The sequence below is a fragment of the Cimex lectularius genome, unplaced genomic scaffold, assembly GCF_000648675.2.
Source record: "Cimex lectularius strain Harlan isolate CLEC.00 unplaced genomic scaffold, Clec_2.1 scaffold185, whole genome shotgun sequence".
NCBI lineage: Eukaryota > Metazoa > Arthropoda > Insecta > Hemiptera > Cimicidae > Cimex > Cimex lectularius.
Genome location: NW_019392756.1, coordinates 483091 through 504437, shown reverse-complemented (window position 1 = coordinate 504437; position 21347 = coordinate 483091). Strand labels below are relative to the sequence as shown.

At 36.5% G+C, this 21347-nt stretch overlaps 1 protein-coding gene across 2 annotated transcripts in view; it reads left to right on the top strand.

The window, feature by feature from the left end:
• Positions 1–21347, top strand: part of LOC106663229 (methyltransferase-like protein 9) — a 173388-nt gene that overhangs the window by 38146 nt on the left and 113895 nt on the right. For both annotated transcript variants that reach the window (XM_014387902.2, XM_014387903.2), the window contains exon 3: positions 1319–1509. In XM_014387902.2, the coding sequence (XP_014243388.1) occupies positions 1319–1509 (191 nt within the window). The remainder of the gene's footprint in view (positions 1–1318; positions 1510–21347) is intronic.

Sequence of the window (21347 nt, the reverse complement as noted above, 5' to 3'; positions counted from 1 at the left end):
TTCAATTGTTATTTTTCAACTCTACTAGAGCGTTATTTAAAAACCTGGATATATCAACGTAAAGCATATTAGATGAAGAAGTTTTTGTAAAATTGGACAAGTTGTGGATACCCACATTTTTGTAACCTCTGTAGAACGTGCAATCATGACCAAAATTTTAAATTTTGTAATTTTGACATGTTCCAACTGATATTGGCTAACATTTTATGTCATTCAGATTATTACAAAGAAGTATCTTACAGGAAATTTACCGTTCTTTCAAATGGTGTAATTGGATTTGTTGTCGTCTCAAAATTTTGGAAGCTGTAAGCGTTTTTATGTGGTAAGGTAGTGAAAAGTTGAAAAACCTAAATTGACGAATATCTTCAAAACAGAGAACTTTCCGAAAATTTTCTCCTGAGCATTTTTTGTTCCAAACGAAGAGTAGAATCTATTCCCTGAGTTTCGTCAGAAGGAACTGGGACACCCTTATAGACAATGTGTAAAGGCTATTTTGGGTTTATCACCGTTACACTCGATCCTCCTCATACAGTAGGATTGAAGAGACTGAAGAAAGGATTGCTGTGACGTCAAACAGATATTTGTTATGGGATGATGTTGGATGCCTGCTGATAGAATAGAGACGTGGACCTAAAGTGTTCCACAGAGGAACAACTGTAAGGATGAGGTATATGGAAGAAGAAGAGGTTACAAAAGCGACCAGAGAGATAGGATGAGATCATGTGAACTGGGTAAGAAAGCCTTGGTCTTTAACTACAACACCATTATCCAAAAGGCTGGGCAGTACTACCTTCACTCATGGGAGGTTGAGGTCCACAAACTGATGCTTTACACAAGAAAGTGACAGTAGCGGGGTAGGTAGCATGTTTTTCCGACTTGGGAAGCAGTTGGGTCGGTGGCAGGATCGTCAGTTGGTTTTTAGGAATGAGGTAGATTGAGGAGAATTTCCAGAGGTTCGGCAGTGTGTGTTATTACATTAGGAGGATTATGGCATTTCTTAGGAGTCATAGGAAGATTTTAGCGGTGATTAATTCTAAAAGCGGGACTAGTCAAAAAGATATGAGCACAATTCGTCAACTGAAACCTATAGCCAGTTACGAATTTCTCGGCCATCCACCTCCTTACCTGTTTCTCTCTCACATGTTCATAATGACTTGAAGATACATTATCGATCATCAGTCACGAATCATCTTGACCAGTTTACTTATTTATTGAAAGAGACCTTGTATATAACTTTAGTGTGCTAGTTACAACGTATCTATCTTATCTTTAGTGGTGAGGTTAAGGTCATTCATCTGAACCTTTGATTTTTTTGCAGTGGTACAGGGTAAACCTTAAATGCATTGTGCCATCCGTGGCGCGTATTTACCATCAGCTCCGCCCCGACGAAGAGACAGACCATTTCCTGGAGACATCCCGTCGCCTTTCCAACTCCGTCCTGACACAGATATACCACTCCTTGGTCAAGTTCATCCTCGGCTTCTTCATGACTCAAACCTCCATCAACGGGTGAGTAAAACCAAATTTTTGTTTTTAAAACTCTCGAGAAACGCGTTATTAGGATATATGATCGAGAACAAACGTGGGAGGAGAACGGCGTCTGGCCGTGTTGAGAGGATTTTACGCCGAGATAGTCCCGTGTTTATTCAATGAGCACGAAGACTCGTGAGGTCGAGAACAACCCCGTCCGAGATAAGTCCTCCACTCGGCAATTAAACCCAGGCCCCAATTATGACGAGATGGTAATTAGCCGGTTTGGAGTTGGGACAAGTCTGTAATTAGCGCTGGGAGCGTGATCCCTGCGAGGCTGTGGAATTTCCAACGCTGGAACCCTGTACTATATTTTACACTACGTCTTTTTAAAACCAAAAAACGTAATTTTATTTTTTATATCATAGCAAAAGCCTACATAATTTTGCCATGCTGGAAAAGTACTTGACCCTAGACCTGAGATCAATGACCTGATCTTATGTTTTGGATTTATGACACTGACATTCGAGATTCAAAAATGATATAGTTTTTAGTGAATGTTAATATGGGATCATCAGACGGTTCTTAAATATCGTGTTAATTTCGTCCACAAGCTGCACCTGTGTGGAGCTGATCAAACTGTACCATGCCATTGTCATAAAAAGTTAGGAAAACACATCGTAGTACGATCATCTCTGATCAATCAGGTTCCCCTATCTTCTTTGGTTTTGTCTATCAGACGTGTATCACCATCGTCCAGATGGACTGAGAGACATATATGAACATAAGTTTGCTTCAAGAAGCGAGGAATCTTGTCTGACAATGTCTTTCGAACAACGTAGCATGATTATGTGCGGTGATCTTGGTCCTCCTGTCAAGGTCTGTCACGAAGCGAGGCTGATGTCTTTTGTGCATATTTACTGAAAACAGAAGTACTGAAAAAAGGTAACCGTACTGATTCGTTAGATGTAGCTTGATGGTCTCCGATCATCTGGGTCCGCCTGTTCTCTCTGGATTCATCTGCCAGCCGCGATTTCTCCATTCACTATCGTGGTTCTGTTTTATATTCAAGCTAATACATTCACTCAGGCAAGACGTTTACAGTTGAGGATAAGCCAGGATGATAAAATGATCGAGTGGTTCACCGATCATCCTGGTCTGTCTATCCTCGCTGATTTGGCCTGCCACGAAGCGAGGCTAGATAGACAAGGAAAACAAATCTGATCCTTCTTGTCCATTTTTACTGAAACATTGAAAACAGACGGAAAAAATTTAGCCGACGTATTCCAACCGTTGTTCCCTTGGTTTAGATCAACTCTCATCTTCCTGGTCCGATTATCCTCGCTGCTTTTATCAGTCAGTTTGCATTGGCTGAATAAATATCTAGCTAGAAATTAAATTCACTCGGTGAAACCAGTGAACGTACCAAATCAGGGAGGAAAGGCAGAGATGATACAATGGTTGCATCCATCAATGGATGGTTAAATGAGAGATTAAAGAATAAATTAACTAAACGTTTTCTCCTAAAAATACGTCAGATTTGGCGAGTTTTTATTTACAAATCATTTTGAATTTGACAATATTCTTTTAAACCATCGCCATCGTCCATGGTTTCTGACTTTGTCATTTGTGAAAATGGGACTGGCCGCTTCAAATAGCGAGGCCAAGCGGACCAGAAAAACATGTGTGACAATGTTTTTTTTTTATTTACTGCAACGAGTAAAGGAGTTTCATATGAGAGTTTCCATCCATGTTTATTGCGAGTAAAAGTACTACTTTCTTACATTTTATTAGCTCACTGGTTTTTATCACTGAGTCGGGATTTTTCCATCTACTCTCGTTCTTCTCACATTCATGCTAATAAATACAATCACTCAGGTAAGATCGAACAGTGTTGCGGTGGTGGTTATGCCAGGATGGTAAATTTCATTTCTTGATCGTTTCCGAGTATCCTTGCTTCTGTCGCCGGGCTGTCTCATACATTCTAGCTACTAAATAAATTCATTCGGGCGACCTACCAGTGAAGGTAGCAGTAGACAGACGGCCAAAATATTGTACAATACATACGTTTCCAGACATGTTTATTGCGTGTAAAAATACTACTTTCTTACATTTTATTAGCTCACAGGTTTTTATCGCTGAGTCGGGATTTTTCCATCCACTCTCGTTCTTCTCACATTCATGCTAACAAATACAATCACTCAGGTAAGACCGAACAGTGTTGCGGTGGAGGTTATGCCAGGATGGTAAATTTCATTTCTTGATCGTTTCGGAGTATCCTTGATTCTGTCGCCGGGCTGCCTCATACATTGTAGCTAATAAATAAATTCACTCGGGCGACCTACCAGCGAAGGTAACTACAGACTTAAACAATCGAAGAAGGCCAAAGTACAATATTACGTTTCCATCCCTCTTACCGTAACTGGCAATTACACAAAAACTGGTAAAACTCTAAAGATTGCATACCTTGCTTTACTTAATTCAAAAAAGTATAGGGGTTAAAAGATAATTGGAAGGGACAATTAGAAATCAATTGGCAGACCTTACGAGTGAAAAATATTTCTTGGTTGGGAGATTGTTTTAAAAAATCGACATCAAGAAACCAAAAACAATCCTGCCTAAACATAACACCACCTCTCAGTTATAAATCCTTCTCGGGCATTTTCTGTTTGTACCGATTACCATCAATCGTTGACAGAGAGAAAAACAAGGCTAACGTCTAGATTAGAGGTTTACAAGCCGTGTGTGTTTTTTTCCTTCCGATCCCTCCGGCGTCTTCCTTCAAAACAGGATCCGTTGGTCCGTTTGTCACCACCAAGTCTTTAACGTCCTTAAATTGCTTATACGGACTCGTGGATGTATTTTTCTTGTCGGCATCCGATTTATTAATACGATTAGCCCGGCGCGTTTGTCTGTTTGTGTGTTTTTATAACTTATTTTCGCTTCCTTTTGTAGTGACTTGAATGCCATCTGTTCCTCTATATGATCTGACAGTGACTATTCGTTATCAAAAAGGGGCAAAACGGCCGGGTATTTTACTATCCGACCTCATAAGTAAACTCCTGTCGAGTCGAATTGAAAAGGAAAAAAGGACCAGCAAATGTACTTAATCAATAACCCTCTTGATGACTAAAATAGTAATATTTATGAAGTTAGCAGGGTGATAAAACTGAAGGTCCCAGCTCATCGTGGTCCGCCTGGTTCTGGGTCAATGTTTGATTTACACAAAGTTATTCGGGCCAAGATGATTGAAGTGACGATCGAGTTATGACGAATCTTGGTAAACTTTGTTCAACTGTTTTGTACTGTTTTAAATGTTACGGTAAATACTTGCAAAGGATAGTGTCAGATTGGTTCGCCTGGAATCGCTATGTGAAGTAGGATTCATTTAAATAACAGATAAACCAGGCCCGATGTCGAAATACGTAAACGCGTTAGACCAAAGTCAGCGAGAACAGGCGGACCCAGGTTGATCGGGGACGATCGAACTGCTAGAATAAATTATTGTGAAATTATTTCACCACTAACGATAGAGTGGATGCAAATGTCCTGCCCTATCCTCGCTGTTTTGTTTGTCACGGCCATCTACAAAGGTGAATGTGTTTATTAGCCTGAATATGGAGACAAAATTCCAACCCACCCATAGTATAAAATCTGCTGGTTTAACTTAGTTTATCGATATAATTATCATTACAACTAACATCGGTTCGTTTTTCTCAAGAAACATCGATATTTTATGTGTGGATCCGTATCGACTATATATATATATATATCGATCTTTCTCATTCCATAATTTCGACATTGTGCTGAACAATGTATCGATATTTGTAGACGAAATGAATTTGAATGAATATATATCGATACTTCTGAAAAACGTGAAACTATATTCCTTGAATTGATAATAGTAACGAAATAGCTTCGATATATCACTAAAATATCGATGCTTGATATCGATATGTTCAATTTATGAAATGTCATGTCATTTTATACAAACTTACATTAAATATGAATGAATAGTTAACAATGATATATCTATTTTGAATATTGATTTTTCCCATTCTATAATATCGATATTGTACTGAAAGATATCATCAGAATATCATCGTNATTAGTCATTAATTGCCGAACGTGAATGCGTAATGAGAAAATTCGGCATTTTGTGTGTCCGTTTGTTCAGCCCTACAGGATGCAACATTACCCTGGCCAAGAAGTGGGATTCTGAGAAGTACGGAAAAATACAGGACGCCAATTGGTGTCATTATGGACAGCAAACGGCAATCGTATATGATGGACGCCAGTTATCAATGGACATGAAAGGAAGGAAGTATGATAACAAAATGGAAAGTGTATACTTGAAAAATGTATATATCCAATTTGTGGTCATAAATGAATTCTGACCTGACTAGCGTTATCAATATAACTAAACAGAAAATCGGTAAGAGAAAAAATTTGAAAATTGTCGTTCCTTCTGGTGGACGCCATTTGGCCTATACGGAGTTCCAGTTGATAACAAGATTTATATATATATATACACACACACATTTATTTCTTAACGAGAAAAAGTTTGTACGAATTTTTTTATGAGATATTAGCGATAATCGATATTTTTGCGATGTATCGAAACCGTTTTGTTACAAACTCAATACAACTAATATTATGTGAGTTTTTTAAACATCGATATTTTATGTCCAGTACCTACCATCGTTTCAGTATCGATATTATCGAATAGGAACAATCTACATTCAAAATAAGTTTATCATTTTTGACTATTTATTTATATATAAGGTAATCATTCAGTACAAATGACAGTTTGATAAATTGGAAATATCGATCCTTAATTATTAACGTTAATCGATATTTTGCGATATATCGAAGCCCTATTATGAAATATCGATATTACGTATATAGTATATTAATGTAGTGATATAGTTACATAGTAATGGTTGATTTACATTTCTTATCTGTTTATTTCTTGCCATAAAAAATACCGTGGTTTATACGAGTATCCATTTTAAAATAATCGCGCTTTTATCCATATTTTCTTGAAAATACGACCGTTGGATGTGAATAAAGGATTTCAAAATGAATAAAGTGACGTTTTTATTGTTCTTGTCAAATAAAATGGTAATCATATAATATGGGTCGTTACTTTTCTTTGAAAGTACCTGCTATTCTTCGACATATAAACGACACATTGCTGTTTGGCTATATTTGATCGCGATAAGCTGATAAAAATATTTCCCCCGCTCTCCACCAACTGCCGGCATCTTAATACAAAGCTGTTCTTACGATCGGGGGGGAGGGGTTCAAAAATAATAAAAAAATAACATAAAAAGTTTTCATTATCCCGACCAACGTGACCGTATCTCGGGGAATCGATTAACACACATATCTCATGACAAACAAAAGGGTTTTCCGTCTCTCTCCGCCCCGGGCCCGGGCCCCCCGAAGAAGAAAAGGGAAGTTGAGTAAAAAACGAGAGAATCCTCTTTGTAATTATCTTTTCGAAGAATCTTCTTCACCCTCCCCCCGTCCTAGGTGGCTCATCTTGCGGTGATTAAACAAGTGAATAGGAGGATGAATAGAAATGCCTTTGTAATACCAGTAGCTGGTCGGGGCCATCATCAGTCGGGGGAAAATTAAATCGGAAGATTTATAAACAACAGCAGGTCAAAACTGTACCTTGTAAAAATCTATATTGGCTTATTTTCCCACATGCACTTTTTTCAAAATTACTTACTTTTTGTAAATACATACATTAGTTTACACTATTTCGATTGTTCTTTTATTCGTATTTTCTTATTACATTCGTGTTATCTGTTGGTTTAGAAACCTAGCCCATGCACCATTTGAGTATGCATTTTTTATAAATCTTTGTAATTAGTTTACTCCTTTTCTGTTTCTTTTATTACTTGTTATCTTGAAATTCGTATAAATATTTTATTCTTTTTAAAAAAATGTAATAATGAAAGTACTTAGCAGGCAGGAGGCTGAAATTTGTACAACGTTCTTATTTTTTTATGAAGGTTCGCAACAGCAGAGGTCATATCAACCCTCAGGTTGCCGGTGTTTTTGAAAAAAGCCCATTTGTAAGTAGGTCGCAAATGCAGGGCCGCTGGATTCGAACCCGGGACCTTTACTTACAGTGATGAGCGCCGTGTCAACGCCTAAACCGTTGCGAACCCCCCCCCCCCGGTTCTTATTCTAATTGATATTATTTGCTGTATTGTTGTACTTTTCCTTATATGAGTTTTATTATTTATGGACGTATTTTGGTTGGCTAGATATTTCTAATTATCAATGTACTGTGTTTAAATATCTATTATAATCGGTTTTTTTCCTGTCCTTTATTTTTCCTTTTGAGTATGTTATGTCTTGCTTCTTTTGTTTCTTCTTGGTTTGTAATTGATATAATTTTTTTTTTAAAGTCTTGTGATGAAGATATAAAGACGGAATTTTGTTTGTTTGCTCTTATTTTAAGAACTTATTTGATGTACTGTTGTAAGTTTCTTTATTTGTAGTAAATATTGCTTTTGATTTATTTTAGTTCTGGGCAAAGCTTAATTTAATCACTTTGCTTGGTTTATACAGGGTGCTCTTTTTAAATGGGCCGGCTGAATTATTCTTGAATAAAAAAAGGTGTTTGATTTTGTCTAGTCTACTTTCAAATTGTTATCTTTTTTTTTGAGAAAAATTATACAGGGTACCTCAGCCCAGTTCAACTTCAAAATTTCAATGTAAATATTAATTGCCTTTATTGTCTGCACAAGAGTTAAAACTTAAATGTTTCTAACAAGAATTGGATCATTTTCAAGACATAAACGTAACAATAATTCAAAATCATAATTATCTTACGTGTCTTAAAGGATTTTGTTTTGTTCATAAGAGTCCAATTGCTAGGGACGAGGGAATAAAAAATCGATTTAAGCAATTTTCAGCAGATTTCTTTTGTAAAATTGGAAGAACCCTCTAACTCTGATCTTTATGAAATAATTAAATGTTATGAATAAATTTCTGCAGTAAGCACAGTGGTTTCAGTGTGTAAAGCATGGAATCCTATTACACAAATTAAATTTATTTTTCTCAATTCATGAATAACTAGACAATGTTTATATATAATAAAACAGAAATATAAAACAACTGTTTGGGGTTAACACTGGGGGCAACACTGTTTCCACGAAGTAGGGAATCTTTGGTGAAATAATACCGAAATAAAAACTTAATGTATAAAATAATTTATTATTAATTTATGAATAGACTTCTCTTGACAATGTTTATATATGTAATAATAAGTACTATAAAACAATTTATACTGTTTTTACATCCATCCCTTTTTTGGGTAACACTGGGGGCAGCACTGTTTCGGTAAAGTAAGCAGTCTGTGATGACATAATTAATACAGAAATGAAATTTAATGTACAATAATTTATTATTAATTTATGAATAACCTTCTACTAGCCAACGTTTATATATATTAAAACAGTAATATAAAACAATTTATATGTTCTTCCCTCCATCCCGTGCTTGGGTAACACTGGGGGCAACACTGTTTCGGTAAAGTGGGTGTGGTGACATAATTATTACAGAAATGAAACTTTATGAATAAATTAAATTATTTTTTATTAATTTATGAATAAACTTCTCTTGGCAACGTTTATATATATATAATATAATATTACTGCAGGACAAAACAATTTATATTGTTTTTCCCTATATATCACGTTTGGGTAACACTGGGGGCAACACTGTTTTCCCTATGTGGGCAGTCTGTGCTGACATATTTATTACAGAAATGAAACTTAATGCAAAAAGTAAATTATTTATTATTAAGATATGCATAACCTACTACTAGTCGAGATGTATGTAATTATATATTATAACAATAAAATAACTATTTATAAAAAAGAAGGGGCAGCATTGGTGGACCGGATTGAAAGAAAAGCCCGCGCCTAGCAAGAAGCACGGTCCTCGAATCGAAGAAGAGGATCAAACTCACCCGTCTAAGAATAGGCCAAAGGACAATAACAAATGGAAGATATTTTTGGTCCAAAGCCCGAGTATATGTCCGGTATGCCAACGTTTATCTACAGGGTGTCTTAATTTAAATTCCGATTGCACCATTGTTTTCATCGTAAACAATCTTTTAAAATAATGTGTCCAGATGTACAGGGTCTATTTGAAATTTTTAAGTTGAACTGGGCCTGTGGAAGGATGTATAATTTTTCTCCCAAAAAAGGCAAAATTTGAAACTAGTCTAAAGAATATTAAAGACTTATTTTTTCCACCAGATTAGGAGACAGTGTATACTTAGCTTTCTGGTTTGTTGTGTAATGGGTACTCTTTCCTCTTTCTTTCGTTCTTGCTTCTTTCAGTTCTTCATAACGTATGAGCATTTTGCTTTAGTATTGTCTATCTACTTTTCTTTATATATATCCTCCTGCCTTGCTTTTCTTCTACAATACTGTATCTTTCCTCTGTGTTTCGTTTATTATTGCTTATTTTAGTTCTTATTACATGGCAATTCATATTATATCTAATTTTTCGTTTTATTCTTATTTTCTGGGTATTATTTGGTGTATTGTTGAATTTTTTTTTTGTTTTTGCCTATCTTTCGTCTTTTGTGGTTTTCTTTCTTTTTTCTTTTTTTAAATTTTCGTTAGTACAATCTTCTTGCTGAAGTAAAGTTCTTGTTAAGTTTTTTATCTTGCTTTATTCCTCGTTATTAGTATAAATACTATCTCTTTTGTTTTTGTTACTTTCATTCTGGCTTCTTTTATTTGTTCTTAATTTGTAAATTGTATATGTTTTCCGTTCGTTTAAAATCAAATTGTTAAGGAACTTATAACATGCCACAAAATTTTCTTTGTGTGCTGTGTTTTTTCATTTTTCGTTTCGTTTGTTTATTTTTAAGCCTAAATAAACCTAAAGATCTACTTTTTTTTGCGTTTCTTCCAGACTATCTTTTATTTTCTTTGTTTGGTTCTTTTTTGCTTCTTTTTGTTCTTTCTTGTAATTTCGTGTTTTTCTCATTGAAGGCGCTAATACAAAAAGAAGAATCTTTGCTTTCTTTTTGTTGATATTATTTGTTAAATTGTTTTTTTTTTCCTTTTTTGGTGTATTTCGCCCTCAGGAGAATAATATCTGTTGTTTTCTTATATTCTTTATGTTTTTGTTTTCTGCCTCTGTAATTCTTTCATATTAACCTCTTTTTTTAAGAACTTCCTGCTTATTTTATAATTATTCTTTTTATATAATATCCTTTAATTCTTTGTTCGACTAATTTTGAGCGTAAACCGGAGTGTAAAACCTTTTCTTTCGTCCTTATTTTACTGTATTGTTGTACTTTTTGTTAATATTCGAAGGCGCTTTAGGTTATTTTTAACCTTTATTGAGCGTGTTTTTTTGCGGTTTGTTACACTTTATTATAGATATATTCTCCCTTTAATTTATTCGTTTTATTCTCTCAATTTTTCAATTTATTCTTTATTCTTTAGCCTAAGAGGAGGGGGTTTTTTTATCTTAAAATTAATAAGCAGACCACAAAAGGCAAACTCGATTGAATCGAAGTGAAAATTGAGAAAGGATCGAAGCCGATTCGAATGGAGATTTCCTAGTTTAAATCGAATCGTAATTAACCTACCTTTTGTCACCGAGGCTCCCTTTGTCCAAGCTAACTGAACGCCTCTTTACGGGTTTGCTGGGTGATTCGACTACAATGCCGATTCTTTAGAAACAGTGTTTTCCCACAGATTAACAAAAAAATGTCATGAGAAAGATCGGTCTCGGGTTTTTCTTTCCTTTTTGAATTTGCAATATCAGGTCGAATTGATTTGAATTTGTCAGACCACGGTGATCAACCTGTAAGAACAAGAAAATTCGATCTTGTTCATACGTTCAAAATTTCTAGTTCTTGAGATGATTTTTTTTTTTGTAATTATAGCACGGATTCAACAAGAAATTTCAGTTAGAACACACATATTGGGGGGAGGCGTTGGTGGCCGCGAAGTTTTTGATCAAAAATTTATTAACCAGATGTGGAGGTTACATTTTAGAGTCTAGCACGTATTTGTCCAAAACAATTTTGACAACCGCCGATGAACTAATGATGAAATGTCAAGGATCAAGGGAAACCAATTTTTCCGTAAAATATCGTTGCTTTTTTGATCAAATCTAAAGTTCGTATCGATTGAAAATATCGATGCTTCAAAACATTTATGTATTATCCATCGTTAAAAAAGTATTGGACGTCAAAACGTAGGTGTTTTGAACATTGGTTTTATCCAAAAATATTCATATCTTTTATAATAGTTTGTTGATCATACATCGATGCGTAAAGTATCGATAACCGTGATCCATCAATTTATCAATTATCGATATTCTTGATAAAATATCCATTCATAAAACATCGATAGTCGCTGTACAATATGCATCAAATATTGATAGTGTGATATTATATCGAAGTGTCAAATATTGATACTATTGATAAGATATCGATGCATAAAACATCAATAATCGTGATTATATATCAATGCATCAAATATTGAATACTTTATTAAATATAGATGCATAAGCCACTGGTATTCATTATGCAGTATTGATATATAAAATAAATATATTCATGAAAAACATAGTCATAATAAAATATCACTGTGTCAAATATCAATAATCGTGGTAAATATCGATGCATAAAACATCGATAGTCGTGATAAAATATGGATGCATTGAATGATAGTTGTTATAAGATATCGATGCAAAAAATCTTGATGGGTTTATAACAAATATCGATGAGTCCAATATCGATCCTCTTCGTCAAATATCGATAGTTGTTATACGATATTGATGCCTAAAACCTCGATCGTTTGATAAAATAACGAGCCATCAAATATCGTTATTTTTGAGCAAATATGGATGCATAAAATATCTATAGTTGTTATACGATATCAATGCCTAAACCTCAATAGTTTGATTAAAAATATTGATACTCTGAGAAAATATCGATAGTCGTTATACGATATCGATGTCTAAACGCTCGATAATTTATAAAATATCGAGTGATCAAATATCGTTATTCTTGAGCAAATATGGATGCATAAAACATATGTAGTTGTTAAACGATATCATTGCGTAAAATCTCGATAGTTTGATAAAATATCGATATTCGTGTGAAAATATCGATGCGTTAAACCTGGATAATCGTGATATAAGATGGATGCATAAAACATCGACAATCGTTGTACAATGTCAATGAATAAAACATCTATAGTCGTGATAAATATCAGTACATAAAATATCGATACTTTGTATACAATATCGATGCATAAATCTCAAAAAAGCCGGAACAAATCTGACCATCTGTACACCTGTCTATTTATAATACAAGTTCGCTTTTCTATCAATCTTCGCTCTTGTAGTTTATTATAATGAACCGTGTTTATTATATAAGAATCGTTAACAAAAGCTTGAAAAAATTGTTTATACACGATTTTACATTAGCACGGTTTCCCAAGATCCACTTGAAGGATTCAGGATTATGGCGCTAAGGATTCATACTGTGTGGAGAGACTGTTGTGAAAAAATAGTGTGTTTGTTGGGCAGTTCGGTCAATTTATTATAAATTTGTCCTCCACTGCTGCCTTGTACTGTGTAGGAGTAGAAGTGGAGACGCAGGTAGCCTGGGAGGTGTCGTTTCCTTTAGCCCCAATAAATATCAGCCGGGATTAGGCTAAAGAAAAGGTAATCAAAATCGCATTAAGGGCTGGAAGGCGGTTGGAAGCAGAATATAAGGAGGACTAGGACGATATCGACCCGAGACTGACTCAATTAAGTTTTTTGCCTGGGCGATGGCGCGAAACTCCCTCCTCCTTCCTACCTCGCTGCTCTCTCCTTCCTATATTGATTCCATGAATGTTTAACGCTCCCGGCTCTTATCTTTGGGTCCCTTTTCTCTGCCTCTTTCGTCGATAGCTCGGGCGTGGATCTCACCCCCCGCCCAGCCAGGTTCCCTCCTTGTATCACTATGACTTCCTTATTATTTATTGTCTTTCGCACGTCTTCCCCCATTCACGCACACACTCGACGTCCTGCCTGTTTCGTTTAATTCCAACATCCCGCGCCCGCCCTTCCACGGCCTTACAAATTATACGTCCACATTTGAGTATTACTCTTCTCTCTTTCTGACTTAGGAAACATTTAACATCTAATTAATACCATACTTTGTCCAAAACAAAAAGATACAAGTCCTTATTTACGGTACGTGGCCACTTCAAAAATCGCTGAGAATTGAATCCTGATTACACGACATTTGAAAATATGGCAAAAAAGAGGGAAAAATTGGGTTGCAGTTGATATGAGGAGTTGGTGTCCGAGGGGATCGAAGTCACGATAACTCAAGTGGTTAGACCAGCGGCGTATTGAGCCGAAGGTCGTTGGTTCGAATCCCGCTCGTGACGCTAACTTTTCTTCTCAACCAAAAACCTTAGATAAAAAGCGTAATTAATATGGTCAATTATGGCTTCTAAGCAAATATGGATTAATTAAAAAATAATTTCTCCACAGACCCGCTCATATTTCGACGGACTGGATCAAATCTGAAAAGTCGTATTTATCTGGATACCGGAACATGTCGGCATCCTGGGAAACGAAAATGCGAACAAGGCGGCAAAATGAGCTGCCGCGACACCCGCATAACCTAGAGACACCAATCAGTCCAGTGAGCATTAAGAAAAAAATGAAAAACAAGAATCAAGAATGGCAAAGCCGCTGGACTGATTGGCTGAAAAATTAACAAATATAAAACGTTCAGTCAAACCTTGGTCTATGGGGAGAAAAAATAAAAAAGTATATTAACAAGGCTTAGGATAGGCCACACTCTTCTCACACATGGACATCTTTTGATGGGCGATCGACAACAGTTTCCCAATGTAATGAGCTGATGAGTCGGTCACCTACTTACTGGAATGTGGTGCTTTGCCCTCTCAACTCGACACACAAGCATGACACATCTACACAGAAAACAAACACTTTGAGCCTTGAAGATGATCTCAATAAAGATCGAAACGTTGGCACGATAAAGAAAATGTTTTTCTAAAGCCTACGTCACACCAGACCGCATCTCGCGATCCCCAAATAATCATTAAATAACGGTCTCTAAACACCACACATTTCTAAATAAAATTTTAAAAATATAATATATAATCGAAGGTTTAACGTAGATAAATACAATTTTGTTGACAGGAGGGAAAAATCGAGAGTGAGCTAGTCTGGCTGGCAGCACTGCGGGCAACACTGATTCTGGGATGTTAGGTTATTTTTAATAAGCGCGTACATAGTTTAGTGCGTTGAAATGTTTGTTTGAATTCAAGATTACAAAAATATATATTTTCTCATTCCAACGCACTAAACTAAGTACATGCTTAGTAGGTTCAGTTAATAACCTAACACCTCGGAATCAGTGTTGTCATCCGGACTGGTTCACTCTCGATCTTTCCTTCCCTTTTTCAATCCATGTTATCTATGTAAACTTCTGATTATTTATCAATGCGCCCATCTATTCTGCTTTTCGGAACAAACCTCTAAGCTAATCAATTTCAAAATAAAACTGTAAAATGGAAAATATACATAAAATATTGATACTTCAAAACATATTATCAAATATCCATCAAATTCGATATTGAGAAGCAACGATTTATATACTATTGAAAAGCCTCATTGTCGATGCAGATTCATCAATATACAATTAGAAAAGTGACTGATGTTGATTCAGGTCGATATCAAAATAATATATTATCTAAGAATAACGACGTTGATATATAAGTCTATATCAAAATAATATATTATCTACGAATGCGGTTGATTAAACGCCTCTAGCTCCGAAATCATTGTTGCCCCCTCCCTCTCACTTTCTCTCCCTCCCACCCTCTCTCTATCCCTCCCTCTCTCTCTCTCTCCTCTCTCTCCCTCCCACCCTCTCTCTNTAGCTTTAGCTTTTCGCTCTCGCTCTCTCTATTCCAGTCTCTTTCTTCTATTTCTTTATTCCTCTCTATATAACACTAGTAATAATTTTATTCGTTTTTTATTGCTTTTAAATCGTACTTTTAAAATTATTTTCCTGTTCTAAAGGTTCCTAATCTAGTATGTAAGAGTGTTAAGGAAAGCCTACATCTTTTGTTTGTATAATCTATATTATTGTAAAATATTTTAACTATTTATTGTTAGTTCTACTTACCCAATGACTATGTAATATTGGGATGTTTTTCATTAATAATGTACTCTGTCTAAAAATTAATTTACTCACACTTTAATCATTTACTTTCTTGTGGAATTTTGCAATAATTCATTATTCAGATTATTAAGTCTGATGCGTCAAACAAAAGTTTCAATTGTAATTGTACGTTAAGAGGTCTAGATATCTAACTTTTGCATGTATTTTTAAAAATAAATAAATCTGTTCTCTTCCTTGCTGGCCCTATCTATCTTCGTCCATCTCTCGCTCTCTCTCTCATTCTCTCTCTCTCTCTCTCTCTCTCTCTCTCTCTCTCTCTATTTTTCTCTTTTATCTACTATCTCTCTCACTTTCTCTCTGCTCTCTCTACCACCCTCTCTCGCTCTATCCTTCTCTCTCTCTCTCTCTCTCTCTCTCTCTCTCTCTCTCTCTCTTTCTATCCCTCGATTTTTCCCTTTTATCCACGAAATCCATATGTTATACTTATCTATGTAAACCTTTGATTATCTATTAACGGTATCTGGAATGTACGATTGAGACTTTATTGATGGTTGTTTGTTCTAACTGTCTTAAATTGACCGCGTGTGCGAGGACAAGAAAATTCATATTATCTAGATTATCAGGATCCGCGTAAAGGATCTAGAATTTTGCTGCGTAGGATTTTATGCTGGTTGACCCAGATGCATAAGCCCCGAGAGACTGTTGTAAAAAAAAATTAGGGCGCTCAGGTTCAACGCACCCGTGATTATCCCCCTATTATAATCTCAGGTGACCTCTAACCCTTTGGTTCGGGTGGGCGTCCCCCATCCCTTAACTGCCCCCCGCCGCATCGCTTGCCAATAGCACGGCATTCTCGATCCAGTTTTATTACTCGGTTTATTATTCAAACTACACCCGGTGCAAGACTCGGAAGGTTTACGGCGTCTGCGAAGGATTTCTCGGTTTTTTTTTTTTTAATCTCCTATCTTCTAGGTGACACCTGAGGGGGATGTGCAACTAGAATTTATTATACGCGCCGAAGCAGTAAATAACAAACGGCTTTCTTATTAATTTCACACGCACTGACAGCACTTGTGAGAATAGCCAAATCCGACAATGCTTCTCGAGAAACAATTAGTTTTTAATATGGTAAAGTCTGCGTCTGTGAGGCAACCACCTGACATGATTGTTGTGACATTTCCAATAATACATATTGATCTGTTACTTTACATCTTTTTTAAACTATTATCACCTCTCACTTATTGCATCCCAATCCACTGATTACTTACTCGTGTGTGTGTGTGAGAGTGTGTGTGTGTGTGTGTGTGTGTGTGTGTGTGTGTGTGTGCGCGTGCGTGCGTGCGTGCGTGGGTGTGTGTGCAAAACAGTCTGATACACGCATACAGACAGATACATCGAAAGAAAGATAGCTAGTTGACAAATACGAGGAAACCATTTGCCACATACGTTAAAACGATTGGCAGACGTAAAGCTCAAAGAGGGAACACTAGAGACACCAACACTCTTGCTGAAATATAAACAGGACGTACAACAAGATATACAGACAAGCAAAATGGACAGATACCCAGATAGACATAGCAAAATATTAACAAAAACGTTTACTTTTATACTAAGTGGTGTTTAGTTCCCGCAAATCCCTTTTAAAAAAATATTTTTTATCTCTAAATTGTAATAATTTGACCATATTCTATGTTAACATACCGCCCACCAATTACGTTTCCTTGTTAACAGTCTTCCTTATTAAGTAATTCCATATGTATTTTAAATGCATTTTGAAGATCGTTTTTGATAAACCATATAATTAACGCGTTTATGATCAGTAATAAAGGACAACCTCGTTCATAAAAAAAATCTAAGTAAAAAACAACGTTTCATACAAAACGCCATTTATTACTACTTTAAATCGTTTTAATTTTTTCCAAGTTAAATGTTTTAAAAACAATTTTAAAGGGTTCGGGTCATTAACATACCACCCAACAATTTTTATTTCTTTTCTTCTTGCATTATTCAACCTAAAACTATGAATATTTTACAATTAGATACAAATTTATCTATGATTTTTTTCACTCTATATAGCATTTTTGTGGCAGTAAAACCATCTCCTTTGATATATTTAAATAATTATTTTTTATTAATCGATAATAGAACTTTTTGTTATTAATGTTGTTATGGTTTCATCCATCCTTAAATTCTTGAGTAAAGTGGAAGGACGTAGTCGCATGTTGACCTCAAATTCAAAACGTCATTTATTACTGCTTTAAATCCTTTCAAGTTTTTCCTAGTTAAATTTTTACAAAACCTGTATTTTGAAGGGTTTGCGTCATACAGTATTAACATACCGCCCACCAATTTTTATTTATTTTCTTCTTGCATAATTCAACCCAAAACTATAAATATTTGACAATTAGATGCAAAATGTACATTATTTACGATTTTTTCACTCTATCTTGCATTTTTGTGTCAGTAAAACCCTCTGCTTTGATTTATTTAAATAATTATCTTTTTATTAAGGGATAATAGTATCTTTTTGTTATTATTGCTGTTTTGGTTTCATCCATTCTTAAATTCATGAGTAAAGTGGAAGGACGTAGTCGCATTTTGACCTTTACAAATATGTACACATGATTAATGTATCACACAGCACAACACTAGCATTTATGCCAGCACTGTACCGGTAGAACACATGCTTTGAGGAGGAGCCATTGCTCGCCTTTACTGTGTATGATTAAGGTGTCAAGGAGGTCCCGAGGCCATCGTCGGTTGAGGCGACGTGGCGGGTTGTCAGGATGCGAATGAGTGAAGAGTATGGTTAGGACGGTTCGAAAGGTTGGTGTGGAAGGTTTGAAATCCGGACCGGATCAGGTCGTTGACAATAAGAATGTTGAGGTCTTTGTGGATAGTGAGGTTAGTTACATAATAGTACCCAATTCAATCTGAGTAAAGGGAACAGAAACAAGAATATAGCTATCATGTCAGATAACCAAGCAGCCATCAAAGCACTAAGCTGAAATAGCATTAGTTCAAGAATGGGTGCTGAACTGCAAAACCAAATTAAACATATTAGGTACGCAGAACAAGTCAGCCTCTGCTGGGTCCCAGGACACATGGGAGTAGAAGGCAACGAAAAAGCGTTCACCCTAGCAAGGCAAGGAGCTGCCACACCGCTGACATGATCTGAAACCTACTGTGGCATAGGAACCCACACTATTTACGAGTATCTCAGACAGAAGGACAAAAAGAAAATGAAGGAATAATGGAATTCATTCGTTGGACAGAAATAATCCAAGAATCTCCTAACCAATTTTAGAAGAAAACAAATTATAGAATGTGTCAAGGGAAGCAGGAACAAACTGTGAATCCTAATAGGATAAAACAGGACACTGCAAGTTAAATGGACACTTAAAGAAGATTGGAATAATCCAAGTCGGCACATGCAGTTCTGCAAAGAGGCAGAAGAGACACCAACACATCTACTAACAAACTGCGGAGCTACATTAGCCCGCAGGAGGAAGTGTTTTGGGATGTATAATGTGACGATAGAAGAGCTTCAACCACTGAAACTGGGCCTATTAATCAAGTTTCTTGATGAAATAGGACTCCGATGTGCTTTAGGCAGAATACGGGGGATACAATAGCTCTTAAAGGGTGCATATACCCTGAAAATTGCATCTACATCTACGTCTAGTTACATAAGTTGTTTTTACAATTGGTCTAAGGACTTTCGATTGGAAGGACTGGATGCGTTGGCTATTGAATGGCCTGGCAGTCCCCCACAGTTCTACTCCGTGTGCATATTAGTCTTAGTAAGTCTTGAACAGTGTTAGCTTTGTCCTAGTTGTCAAAGTCCATTTCGGTCTTCGTAGTTAAGTTGTTGTTTTTAAGTCTTGTGTGGGAATTCCACGTCAGTCTGCTGTCGAGACTACAGGTATTTGACTTGAGTGAAAACTGGTATCTCTTTGTTGTTGATGTACAATGGAGGGCAAGACTGCTTTTTCAGCGTAAAAGTACACTGAGTGCTTTATTTCTTCGTTCAACCGTGTCCTCCATTTTTTACAACAGTCTTCCATAAGCTCAAGGTGTTCCTGTGTGTTGGAGATTGCTTGGACAGGATTCGAATTAGAAGATAGGATTGCGGTGTCGCCTTTGTAGGTGGTCATAGTGTCAGGATGAATTGGTAGGACAGCAGTATAGGTGATGTAAAGCAAAGGATCAAGGATACTATCTTGCGGTACTGGTCTGTATCTATTTGACTTCCGAGAATTCATTGTCGCACCTCACTCTGAAACAGTGATCAGCTAATATTTCAATAAAAGGTAATGGGAGGGTAGGAAGCGTTCAGATTTAAAAAGTATGCCATATCTATAACTTTAATGTTGTCAGTAGTTCTTAGTTTAAGGCTTTTCACCAAATCCCTAAGGTTTGTTCATGACTCTCGTATCCTCTGACCTTTGCTTTTCCTCTCCCAGGGATAGGTCAGCTTGCAAAGATGACGGACCAGTGGGCATGTCCAGCTGGTCCGTTTTCCTAGCAATATCTGCACAGATTTGTTTCTGCTTCTCCGAGGCTATATGCTTCTGATGTTTGCAATGCCCAGTAGACCTACTATCATTCTAGTACTAATACGTCTTAACCGAGGACATATTCTTAACCCATTGTATGATCTACATTTTTGGCAATTTATGCGGAAACGTTCAGAGTTGATAGATATTCCGATTGGACTTGGCCAATATATCGGTTTTGGCTCTGTATGCCATGGTACCAAGGCACAGTTAATTTCTTTGTCTACAATGACTAGGGGTCTTGCTTTGGGCTTTACTACCGATGAGGCAGTTGCCTACAGAGCCGATTTGGATGTCCAAGTAGATTAAAATGGAAGGCGTTATGATTGATCATTGGTAAAGAATCTGTCGTCCAAAACCACCGGATTTTTTTTCACGGAAAACCGGACCCACGATTACCCAGGACTCTCTTTGGGATAAATAAGAAGAAAACAGGCCCGGGTGTATAAGGCAAGAACGACTTCGGCCGAACAATCCGCAACTCGAACAATTAACATAAGAATCCAAGTAGCCATCGAAACCTGTTTTTTCGCCGCCCCCCCCTTTTTTGACAATAAATTTTAAAAAGGTTGTAGGGGTCGTCGTCAATTAGCGAGCCTAAACTATGAGATTAGTGAATGTGAAGCCTTCTTTATGCTCTAGGCCTCATCATAATTTTAGCTTTTTAAGTCTAATGATTATAAACGGTATGGGAAAATATTTCCAAACCGAGGTGTTTAAATAGGCAAAATTAGCGTTTTTTAAACGTTTAATCGTTTTCTTTTTTTAAACAGAATTTGAGGTTCGAAGGTTGTCAAAGGATCCTTGGACAGGATCGCCGTTCCGTCTACGATCCATTGACTCGGAGGGGAAAAAAGGAAAAAAGCCACCACCGTCCTTGCCATTCATGCAAATCCTGAATGGGCCCGACGAGGGAGAAGAGGAGGGTCGACGGAATGCGCGCCTCGCCGTCTAGTCCGTCTGAAGACACCTCAGACCCTGAGACGCCCGGCAACCGGTCCTGGTCGAGGCGCGTAATTCAATTTGAACCGGGATAAATAAGGGTTTGCCGGGGTGGAACCGTGGAAATCGTAATAATACTTGTATATCTGATACCC